The sequence below is a fragment of the Dipodomys spectabilis genome, unplaced genomic scaffold (genome assembly GCF_019054845.1).
Source record: "Dipodomys spectabilis isolate Male_0828 unplaced genomic scaffold, ASM1905484v1 ptg000145l, whole genome shotgun sequence".
In the NCBI taxonomy this organism is placed as follows: domain Eukaryota; kingdom Metazoa; phylum Chordata; class Mammalia; order Rodentia; family Heteromyidae; genus Dipodomys; species Dipodomys spectabilis.
Genome location: NW_024870822.1, coordinates 26,907,981 through 26,920,348, shown reverse-complemented (window position 1 = coordinate 26,920,348; position 12,368 = coordinate 26,907,981). Strand labels below are relative to the sequence as shown.

Below are 12,368 nucleotides of genomic sequence, written 5' to 3'. Positions count from 1 at the left end.
CATATACTAGTTATTGCAAATAAGGGAAACCATGGGACCTATGTTTCTTTGCTTCTGGCTTACTTCACTTAATAGAATTTTTTTCAAGCCTTTCTATTTCCTAACAAATGGGGCAATGTCATTCTTTCTGATGGAGGCATAGAATTCCATTGTGTATAGATACCACATTTTCTTGATCCACTCATCTACTGAGGGGCATCTGGGTTGGTTCCATATCTTAGCTATGGTAAATAATGCTGCAATAAACATAATCATGCTGGTAGCTTTAGTGTGGTCTTGCTTGTGAACATTTGGGTAAATGCCCAAAAGTGGGAGCTCTATGTGGAGTCTTTTGAGGAACCTCCATACTGCTTTCCAAAGTGGTTGAACAAGTTTACACTCCCACCAGCAATGCAGTAAGGTTCCCTTCTGTCCACATCCCCTCCAGAGTTAGAGTTCTTGATTTTTGCCGTTCTAACTGGGGTGAGGTGATATCTCAATGCTGTTTTGATTTGCATTTCTTTTATGGCTAGGGATGTTGAACATTTCTTCATGTGTCTATTGGCCATCCTTCTTTCCTCTTCAGAGAAGTTTCTTTTTAAGTCTTTAGCCCACTTATTTATTGGGCATTTATTGAAGATTTGTTGTTGGGGGATTTAATTGTTTGAGTTCCAGGTATATTTTAGATATGAGACCCTTGTCCATTATATGGCTAGTGAAGATCTTCTCCCAATCCGTGGGCTTTCTATTGATCTTGCTAGCTATGTCCTTTGCCATGCAGAAGCTCTACAATTTCATGCAATCCCATTTATCCAACCTTTCTTTGATTTGTTGTGTTTCTGGGTCTCTATGAAGAAAATTTCAGCCTGAGCCAAGGAGACCTAGGGGTTTCTCCTATTCCATCCTGTAATGTTTTCTGTTTGTTTTAACTCCAAGGTCTTTGATCCATTTGGAGTTGATTCTGGTGCAGGGTGATATATAAGGATCTCGTGCTCTGGTATTTTCTAGGCAGGTACTCTGCCCATTGAACCATGTCTCCAGCATTTTTTTGCTTTTAGTTGTTTTTCTGAGTTAGCTGTTTTATTCAGGCTTTTTGCTTGAACTGGCCTTGGATCTTAATCCTCTACTTTCCACCTCATAAGTAACTGGAAATATAGGTACAGCACCACTATACTCAGCCCTTGCTCATTCACTCCATGTACTGGGCACAAGTCTGAAGCAGTTTGTTGGAAACTGAGCAGAGGTGCAGCCGGCATTTAATGAGTATGGGAAAGAGTTCTTGATACGCCCCGCCCCCCCCATCAGCCTTCTTCTACTCTGGACCCATTAACCCACCCAGAAAGTCCCCCCTCCCTTTTTCTGTGCACCCTCTAACCCCTGACTCTCCTGTCTCCAGCATCCAGGCTGAACAACATTACGACGGACCTTCTTGCCCAGGTGCAGGACGAGTGTTGGAAACGCAGTAAGCAACTAATGTCCGAGCTCAGCATCTTCATGAAAGTCTTCCAGACCATCAGCTCAGACATTCACACCATTGCACGATGCTCCCAGAAGGTGGGTTCTCCCCGCCCAGCCTCCACAGCTTACCCAGGGCCCACCCTGTCCAGAGGCTCAGTACACTTGGTTCCCATCTCCCTTGAACTTCAATGAGGCTTGGTGCTCTTAAAACCCTGTTCACACGTCAAACTGCACTTGAGAAGTCTTGCCTTGTTCACACGGCCCTGGGTTTCCTCATGTCAGGAGGCTGCACTAATGAGAGAGGCAGTCTCACTTTAAGAGATATGATTCTTCTCTCTGTGCCAATCAGATAGGGCTATGATGACCTATCAGGGTGACAGCTGGTGGGAGACACCAAAACTGCTTTCATAGATCTTGGTCAGAAGAGCTCTGATCCCAGATTGCCACTGATCCCAGTTGGTTAAGAGGTTGTGATTGGGTGTGGAGCCTCCCCTTGGGGGTGGGTCAAAAGGGATGGGCAGAGTTGTGGGGGTGCTGGTGTCTCACATTGTAACCCCTGCAGTTGAACGAAGCCAGTGAACAGTACAACCAGCTGGAAGCACGAACAGAATACATCCGGTCTCTCCATGAACTCATCCGCAACCACTTTAATGTATTCAGCAGTGAGAATGAGGCACTGGACATCTCGGTGAGAGGATAGGTCACGATGTCTCCCACCCTCTTTGTTCCCCCTCTTCCCCAAGCCACATATACTCATGACCCTATGATTTCTCCTCCTCTGCCAGCTTCTAGATATGTGGGAGACATTTCAGTTTGAGAAGAGCCAGGCCTCTGAGTTCCTGCTGAGCAAGCAGCATTCCATCCTGCCTAAGCTGCAACAGCTGATGGCAGCAGCACTGGCCGAGCTGGAAAGCCTGCTTGACAAGGCCCTGACCGGTCCCTTCATGGACCCGACACAAGCTCAGAGGAAAACTGAGCTACAGCTCATCTCTCTGGAGCATCAATATGAGAAAACCAGCAGATACTTCAAAGAACTCCACTATACCTACACTGCATTGACTGGTAAAAATGGCCGCCCACTCCCTCTACTGTGGCCCTGTCATAGTCTCCAACTGGGATAAAGATTGGGACTCAGGCTCCATTGTCCCCTGTCACCCTAAGTAGGCCTCAGGAATCACATGGCTCCACTGATTGCTGGATAAGCTGGGAATGCTGACACACTGTTGTAATTCCAGCAATATGGAGATCAGAGGATTGTGGTCTGAGGCCAGCTGTGTAAATTCGTGGATCCTATCCCAAGCCAAGCATTGTGACGCAAGTGTTACAGCACCTGCTTAGCAAATGTGAGGGTTTGAATGTAAACCCTGGTACCACAGACCCTCGACCCCTAAACCGAAAAACAAGCCATGCATGATGGTGCATACCTGTGTCCCAGCCATAGGGGAGGTAGAAGTAGGAGGATCATGATCTGAGGTCAGCTCTGGGCAAACAAGACCTTATCTAAAAATAGCTAAAGAGAAAAGGTTGAGCATATGACAAATCGTAGAGCACTAGTATCTCAAAAGCAAAAAGTCATATGTATGTTTGTGTGTATGTGTGTGTACATCAGAACAAAACCTTCATATATTGCATATTTCAGATATTATATTAAGGGTAGGGATACAAGGGGTTCATGGTGGGGAAAACAAATAAATGAATTTGAATGTTTTGTTCAGATGTGATGGGGTCAGGGGCTAAAATCCCATGTAGGGGAACTGTGTGTCTTCATTATAGACTTAGCCCTTGTGTACTCACAGTGGTCCTGTTCCAAGCAGCAAGCCCCAGATAAGAACAGGTGTGGATATTGTCTCTGTCCAACATAATGCAGTATTTGAAAGAACACGCATATGTGTGGTATGCCGCTGCAGGCTTCTGTGCCTCTATCCTTGCTTTTTTGATCATTTTTTGGATGAAATCTAGCAAATATTTCTGCCCAGGCAGGCTCCTATTGTGATCCTGTGATCTCAGCCTTCTACACGTAGGAGTACAGTTGTGAGGCCCTGACATGCAGCCTGAGAATGACCATCTTACAGCAATAACCTTGACTGTTATTTGATATCTTTTAAGTACATTAGAAAAGCAACTCACTGTAAATTAAGTGTATACTACTCTAGAATTGTTATTGATGACCAATTATTTCAGGCATATATCTCCACACTGGTTGTAAAATGATTGGCTAAGCGCTAACGTAGAAGCCTGTGAGATGAAACACACTGCCCTATCATTTACTCTTACATGAGCCACAGCTTGTTATTTTTTTTTTCATTTTTATCTGTCTACACATCCCTTGGGCTGCATTCATTTGTTTTTTTTTTAAATATATATATTGTTGTTGTTGTTTGTTTTTTTTGGGTCCAGTCGTGGGGCTTGAACTCTGGGCCTGGGCGCTGTCCTTCAGCTCTTCAGCTCAAGGCTAGCACTCTACCACTTTGAGCCAAAGCGCCACTTCCGGCTTTTTTCTTATGTGGTGCTGAGGAATCGAACCCAGGGCCTCATGCATGCAAGGCAAGTGCTCTACCACCGAGCCACCTTCCCAGCCCCTAATATATATATTGTTATTGTAAAGATCCTTTACAGAGGGGTTACAATTACATGAGTAAGGTAAAGAGAATATTTCCTATCAAGCACTGTCACCCCCTCCTTTGTTTTTCCCCTACCATCCCTTCCCTCCCAACCTCCCCAACTCCTCCCTCCCTGCCCCCCAAAGTTGTAAAGTTTGTTTTCAACGTAGTGTCTTGTACATCTCTTTCCTACCATGGGTTGCGTTCATTGTTTATTCATCCATTTGATATATCTGTTGAGAGTGCTTGCTCTGTTAGTAGGTTTGAGGTACATCAATGAGCAAACAGAAAAACTTCTGTTGTATCTGATACTCTCACTTAGGAAGAAAGACAATAAATAATAAACTAAATTAGGTAGTATCTTAGATGGTGGTCTAGAAAAAAGCTAGATAGGTGGATAACAATGTTTTTCTTTTTTTGGTCAGGAGGTTTGAACTCAGGGCCTGGGCACTGTCCCTAATCAAAGGCCTTAACCGGATGGGCAAAGGCATAGGACAATGGTGCTTCTGTGCCGCAGTCGAGAGACAGAGGGGACCCTTCCCTTTCCGTGCCACCATATTTCCCCAGACATTCTCTCCCCAGAATAATTGCCTTTTGGATGGGCTCTGCTAGCATTGCTGTTGAGCTCAGTAGTTTACACACATATATACTCCCCTGCTTCCCCCAATCATCATCATCAGCAGCAGCAGCAGCACTGTCTGGGCCCTCTCTTCTGTCATGGGGTCCTGACAGAGCATTCTCCAAATGGCCTGGGTCTTAGCCAGCCCTATCCCACAGGGGAAGACTGTGGTATGTCTTTGCCCATCCTCGGAACCCACCCCATAGTGATGCAGCAGCGCATCTGGCACCTCTACGGAGTCATCTCTGAGAACCTCAGCGAGTGGAAGTGCATGGCTTTTCTTAAGGTGCCCACACTCCTCCTGGGAGCTGTACTGGGGGCGGGGGAGGCTTGCAGGTGTGGGGGTCAGGGAGGGTCTTGGACTGACAGTGAGCCCTTCCACCTGCAGTTCAACCTGTCCATGGCCCAGGAGAAGACTGATGCCTGGCTGACAGAGGCAGCGCGCCTGAGCGCGACCCTGGGGACGCACAGCCCAGTGTTGCAGCGCTGCATGCGCATGCTCGAGGAGTTTCGCAGCTGTCTGCCCTTGCTCACCAAGCTCAGCAGCCTCAACCCTCAGAGCCTTAGCTGCCAGGCCCTCTTCCGAGGTGTGTTTGGGTAGAGTCAGGGGAGGGGGGAGGGCAGGAATGGGTTTAGGAGCAATCCATGAGGCAGGCAGTTCCCTGCTTCTGCTGGAAACCCTCTTCACTTGTTTCCCATTTTTGCCCATATTCTTCCTCCCTCCCTCCCTCCCTCCCTCCCTCCTTCCCTCCCTTCCTCCCTTCCTCCCTTCTTCCTTCCTCTCTACACCCCTCTCTCCCCTTCCTCCCTCTCTCCCATCCTTCCTTTCTTCCTTTCTTTGTTGTGCTAGTACTGGGCTTGAACTCAGGGCCTGCCTGGGCACTGTCCCTTACTTAGCCTTTTTTCCTCTAGGCTAGAGCCCTACCACTTGAGCCACAGCTCCACTTTCAGGTTTTATTGGTTAATTAAGAGTCTCATGGACTTTTCTTGCCTAGACTGGCTTCACACTTTGATCCTCAGATTTCCTCCTATGTTGCTAGGATGACAGGGGCCTCCTGGCTCCCATATATCTTAAACTCCTTTCCCCTACAGAGACAAAAGAGAATTCTAACCTTCCTCATTACCATGACAAATCCTTGCTGCTGATAGGATATGGGCTGAGGCTGGGGTCTTAACCCTGGACCTTAACTTCTGAGTTTCTGGCTCTAGGTTATATTCTGAGATCAGTTGGAGCTGCCCTCTTGGTTCTTGGCTTAAGGTGGCACTGAGCTGTGGAATATATCCTGGATTTTGTCACGTTCTGGATACTGGTGTGACTTACTCTCTTCTACCTCCAGCCTTAGGGTTAGGCATTATCCGCAATATGGACCTCCTGACACTGGGCCAGCTGCTCTTGTGTCCACTGCTGGAATTCTCAGGTCGAATCAAACAGGTAGGGTCCACAGGAAGGGAGGGAAGTGGGTGGTCCAAGCTAGTAATAAAACCCATCACAGTCCTTGATTGCTGATTTGCCTAGAGATTAGGAAAACTGCCCCAAATATCCAGATGAGAATCGGCTGGTCTTTCTAAGTTCTAGACCCTATGTGACTAAAGGTAACCTCTACCCCTGGTGGGGCAGAGAGGAAGAGGGTAGCAGCTTCAAAGTGATGAACACACAGAATAGCAGATGTTCCTCAACGTTTAACTTTCCTAAGGAGCACCAGTTGCTTGAGGTGTCTGCTCAGTGGGCCCAGTAATGGCCATCATTGATGCCTGATGGTCCCATTCTCCTTCCATCTCTGAGACCATCACCACCCTGAGACCTGGCCCTTGAGCTGCGCCTCAGCCCCACTACTCAAATCCTAGCTCCAACCATCCTCAGAGCCATCAAGCCAGCTCTGGTTTCTGAAACACGGCCGTTCCAGGTCTGGCAGCATGAAAAAGAACAAATGCACGCCCAAGAGATCCTCCAGCAGCTGCAGCAGTACTGGGAGACACGCCAGCTGCGTCTGCTCAACTTCATCTTGAATGTGCCCTATGAGCCCCCAGCCTCAGAGCGTTCCAAGAAGAAGCTCTTCGAAAGCCCACAGTGGGAGGTGATGGGCAAGGATAGCGGCACCTTTATCCTATCAGGTGAGATTCAACCCTTGTGACACAGTGAATGCCTTTGGCTGGGTACCACTTTCATCCACCAAGCTTTGTCACATCTAATCTTTTTAGCCAGAACTCCATCTGATAGTTCTGATAGCTCCCCCCTACCCCCCGCCCACACACACCATTTTTCTTTCCTGCCTGATGCCTGGCTCTTTCAGCAAAGGTTCAGCCTTTGGAGTGTGCTCAGAAATTCTACAGGGTAATTTCTCTTCACCTTTCAATGCTCTTGTCCTCTGGATTCTACCCTGCTGTCTAATTTTATGGCATACCCACTCATTTCTTCTTTTATTCCTTCCCCCATTAAATTTGCCAGTTTCCTCTGCGCCAAAGGCAAAGACCCTGAGACTTAGATAGAATCCACCACTTAGAAAATCCCAGGCCAGTCAGGCACAGACAATAACATACAGATGAGTGCCCAATGGAAGCACTTACTGGGAACAGTAAAATCTCAGAGAGGAGATCAGCTCAAAGGATCAAGGAGAATCAGGGGCTGGGAATGTGGCTTTGTGGTAGAATGCTTGCCTAGCATACATAAAGCCCTGGGTTCAGTTCCTCAGTACCACTTAAACAGGAAAAGCCAGAGGGGGCGCTGTGGCTCAAGTGGTAGAGAGCTAGCCTTGAGCAAAAGAAGCTCAGGGACAGTGCCTAGGCCCTGAGTTCAAGCCCCAGGACTGGCAAGAAAAAAAAAAGGCGAATCAGAGGAGCAACTGACTTTTGAAAGATTAGGAGTTTGCCAGATAAAGAACATAAAAGCTGGTACAGTCAGCGAATTTCCAGTACAAGAGAAATTCTTTTATCTAACATAATTGAAACCCAATCAGTGAGTCCAAATGTTAGTAAATAGTAATAAAAATGATGTATTCAACCAGGCACTAGTGGCTCACATCTGTTATCCTAGTTATTTATGAAATATGGGAGGCTAAGATCAGGAGAAACATAACTCTAAGCTAGCCCAGGCATAAAAGTCCACAAGATGTCACCAGAACACAAGTGTTGCATGGTGGCACTTGGCTGTCTCCATCCAACTACAGTGGGAAGTTTAAAATAGGGGGATCACAGTTGGGGTGCATTCTCAGGCAGGAAGCAAGACCCTAGTCTCAAAAAATTACTAGCACAGAAAAGGGCTGGAAGTATAATACGTTAGTGGTAGAGCTATTGCCAAGCAAGTATAAAGTCCTGAGTTCCAACCCCAATACTACCAAAAAAAAAAGAAAGATGTATTTGTTATATTTTTATTTTAGCTTTAAACACACACACACACACACACACACACACACTCATATGCATATTACTTTTTGTCCTAAAACAATGAGAGCTTTGCTTTCACTTGAGGCCCATTAGTTGCTCCACACTACTTTTCTTGAAGTAATTCATTGTTTTCTATTTTCCATTCATTCAAGTTCATTCATTCATTCTTTTCTATTTTCTGTTTTTGCTTTCATTTGAGTAAGGTTGGGAAGCAAGTTGACTACACAAAGTTAGCTGAGTCCAAAACTATTCTAATTTTTTGTTGTTGTTGGTTGTGGGGCTTGAACTCTGGCCTGGGTGTGTTCCTCAGCTCTTCAGCTCAAGGACAGCACTCTACCACTTGAGCCATGGTGCCACTACCAGTTTTCTAGTGGTTTATTGGAGATAAGGGTCTCACACACTTTCCTGCGCAGGCTGGCTTTGAGCCACGATCCTCAGATCTCAGACTTCTGAGTAGCTAGGATTACAGGTGTGAACCACCGAGCGCCTGGCACTATTCTAAATTTATTTTTTTGGGGGGGTCCGGTCATGGGGCCTGAACTCTGGGCCTGGGCGCTGTCCCTCAGCTCTTCAGCTCAAGGCTAGCACTCTACCACTTGAGCCACAGCGCCACTTCCAGCTTTTTTCTTTTTGCTTATGTGGTGCTGAGGAATCGAACCCAGGGCCTCAGGCATGCAAGGCAAGTGCTCTACCACTGAGCCACCTTCCCAGCCCACTATTCTAATTTTTTTATTACAACTTCCCCACTTAATAAGACTGGATTGTCTATATGTAGTAACAGTCTTTACTGAACCCTTCTATCATTTCCACAGACATAACAACTCTTTTCCTACCCATATTAAAAATGTATCATTCAAAGTACGATATAACTTTCACAAATAGCTGTGAAATCACAATCTGTCCCTTGGCAAGAAGACAGTTTAGTGGATGCAAAAATGTTTTGGATCTTGTAAAGAATAGTTTGGGATTTGTAAATTTCAGTTTAATTCTTAGGATTTAAATCTGAAGTATTCTCATAGGCTCTTGTATTAGAGATTTGGTTGCCAGCTGATGAGTTTTGGGAAGTGATTGAATCCTGGTGGCTTGACCTAATCAATGGATTAATCCTTACATGGATCCATAATAGGATGCCACTTTGGGGAGATGGTGAAAAGTAAGAGATGGCTCCCAGTTGAAGAAAGTAGATCCATGAGTCCATATTCTTGGGCTCTATCTTGCTATGGTCCCTTTTCTTTACTTCCTTGCCACCATGGTGCATTCTGTTCTGATCCATCATTCCCTCTCTGCCACGATGGTCTGAAACCTCTGAAAACATGAGCTCAAAATAAAATTTCCCCTCTTAAGTTGTATATGTCATGTGTTCTGACCCAGTCTGACTAACACAGTCAGTATATTTTTATAATAAGAGAAGAGAATGCTCATGAAAGAGCATCTAATTCACCAGAGTTGCAGCCCAAAGAGTACTGGAAGAGGAAATAGGACATATGCTATCTTATAGGTCATGTTAAGAATTAACTCAGTAACACATAAAAGGGAAAGGGAAATGTTCAGATTTTAGTTTAATATGGAGAATAAGCTAAAGGGAGGCAAAGAATGAAGGTTGGAGGGTCAAACTAGAAATGACTGTAACGCAATTGAAAACCAATAGTGGCCTAGTTTAGTGTGGCACAAAGAAAAGTAAATGGACTGATGCTCTGCATAAGTCCAACTGGGAAAAATGAAATGATCTGACTTTGACATGGAACAGAGTATATGACTTCTCAACGTTAATTTGGATGGTTTTCATCACTCAAACTCTTTATCCATGTCACCTCTCCTTGTCTAATGTTTGGCTAGGAATGTCTTCTTCAGGTATTTGTTCACATCTGGACTCCTTGTTCATATCTGTCTTATTAAGGACTCCTAGGTTTTGGTGTTGACTAATAAATACTAAGACTGGGTTTCACAGTGAATGCTTGCACTAAGACTCAAAAGGACATCCTCTTTCATTTTTCACATGAGTATATTTTACACTGATCTTTTTGCCCAGTTTTGATCCTGATTCTCCAGCTTTGCAGATCTGCTTCTACTTGGTCTCCACTACTGTATTATCTATAGATAATTTGGCTACTAGAAGTAAAGAACAAAGAATCATAGTACAGAGTACAGGCTCTGGATTGTGTTGCCTTGATCTGTCTCTGAGTTCAGACATCAGGCTGGGTAGACTGAGTCCTCCCAATCTTTACTTAAGCTTATAGCTTTTCCCCATTTTTGCTCCAAGTTTTTCCTTCTATCTCTAGGCTTCCATTTGCACCAAACACTTCATGCGGCTGGTTTCTCTCCCCATACCTTCTCTCCCTTCTGTGTGCCAGGCTTCCTTTTCCTTAGATATGTTGGTCAAGGACCAAGTTTTATGGTGTCCTCACATCACAAAGATAACAATTTCATTCACCCAAAATGAGCCCAAGATGATAGAAACTATGTATTTAACTCTTATCCCAGGAAGGCAGATTGTTTCAGGATTAGGGATCCGTACTTCTCTCTTTAGATTCTTAACAAAATGAGAACAAGAACACGCGTGAAAAGGGAAGCCCAACTATGTGTTTTGTATATAACCTGCTGTTAGCCATAGCTTGTATCCTGATTGAGACTTAATACAACCTATGCATAGCCTTCCCCAAATCATTCTCTCAAGGAGTTGTATGGATTGTGGTCGGCTTCACATCCCTTAGAGTACAAGAGATGGGCCTTTTTGCTTCTTCACATGAGGAGGACCATGTAAATATTTACAGTGTAAAGGGACAGACAGAGATGCTTAAAAATTCCAGTACTTTTTTTATTAGTAGAGCAGCAACTATTTTTCTGTGGACGCTAGATACAGAGCATTTTTCTCTCCAACAGAGAGTTTTGGGAGAATCTTAATCTGTCAGGACTGGTCTCTCTCAATTCTCCAATATTCCCACTCTACTTACTTTCTCCACTTAACTCCCAGCACTAATCTCATATAGAATGTTGAGATGACTCTTTAAACAGCACCAGAAAGCCAAATGATGATATCGTAAGAGAAAATTTTGGTCTTTGATTTTCCACCAGGGTTCTCTTTCATCCCTGAATGGGCACTCTTGCCATAGAAATATTATGTAGAGTTTTAAACCCATTAAAGCCCTCTTCCCAGGATGAAGGCTCTATTTCTCCAAAGGAATTTTGTGAAATTTGATGAGTACTGATAATGTCTAGCCAGGGAAATCAACTGGTTGGGAGTCTGCCCACAGTACCTGGAGGAAGTTTTTTTCCTACTATTTAAGACCCTAGTGTTCCACTGAATCTACTGTTGGCCGATGAAGTCCTTGAAGATAGAAGGGGTGTCAAGATCCCTGTAATTGCCTCCCATAAAAGGTCACACTAGTCTACCCTTTTCCTGCTCCATATGAAATAACAGCTCAACTAAGCTGTGACTGACAGCTCAACTAAGTTGTAACTAATAGCTCAGCTTTTTCTTCCTCAGACTACAACAATCTACAAGACTCAATCCAGGATAGTCTTCAGACATTGTTCAAGATGCGGGCTATCCACAGGACAGGAGACTTACACAGAACAGCTTTGGAGTGGGTGACCATCATGCATAGCCTGAGTGAGCACAGGCCTGTAGATGGGTTGTTGGGTGGGACCTGAGCTGGGAGGGTTCCAAGGGATGGGAAAGAGAGGGATAGAAGGATAGAATGAGGACCTCCTTCTGAGCTACCTCTTCTTTTTTCTTTTTTGCCAGTCCTTGGGCTTGAACTCAGGGTCTAGGCACTGTCCCTAAGCTTCTTTTTGCTCAAGGCGAGCGTACTACCACTTGCGCCACGGTGCCACTTCGAGCTTTTTCTGTGCATGTGGTACTGAGGAGTTGAACCCCAGGGCTTCATGCATGCAAGGCAAACACTCGACCACTGAGCCACATTCCCATCCTGCTATTTCTTTGTATAAAGTGACTAGATCTTTATTGACAGTGAAAGTAATAACTTCCCCTAATAAGGTTCCTGGGGTCTTTCGAGCAGAGAATTTCTATTGGGCTACTGGGGCAGACCCAAGAACTCAAGCTCCCTTGCAAAAGCAAGAACCTCAGTGTGTCATCTAGTATTGTTCCGGCTGCCCACACAGGTGCCCTGCTGGAGGCGTGGGTGACTTTCCAGCAGAAGTGGATTTTTCTGAATAAAGTTCTCCATGAGATGAAGATCCAGTTTCCTAATGCTGACCTGGTAGGAAGGGAGTTGCTCCAAGGTTGGACAAGGGCTCCTGAATCTCAGGGTTCAGTGCAGGAGGGGAAAGCTGCCACTTCCCTTTAGCCCTCACTTTTACCGTCTTCTTTG

At 45.2% G+C, this 12,368-nt stretch overlaps 1 protein-coding gene across 1 annotated transcript in view; it reads left to right on the top strand.

The window, feature by feature from the left end:
* Positions 1 to 12,368, top strand: part of Dnhd1 (dynein heavy chain domain 1) — a 75,982-nt gene that overhangs the window by 39,427 nt on the left and 24,187 nt on the right. Inside the window, 9 exon segments of the mRNA XM_042691374.1 lie at positions 1,376 to 1,533; positions 2,000 to 2,218; positions 2,220 to 2,499; positions 4,815 to 4,942; positions 5,045 to 5,243; positions 5,994 to 6,088; positions 6,561 to 6,768; positions 11,522 to 11,647; positions 12,160 to 12,257. Of these exon segments, the coding sequence (XP_042547308.1) occupies positions 1,376 to 1,533; positions 2,000 to 2,218; positions 2,220 to 2,499; positions 4,815 to 4,942; positions 5,045 to 5,243; positions 5,994 to 6,088; positions 6,561 to 6,768; positions 11,522 to 11,647; positions 12,160 to 12,257 (1,511 nt within the window).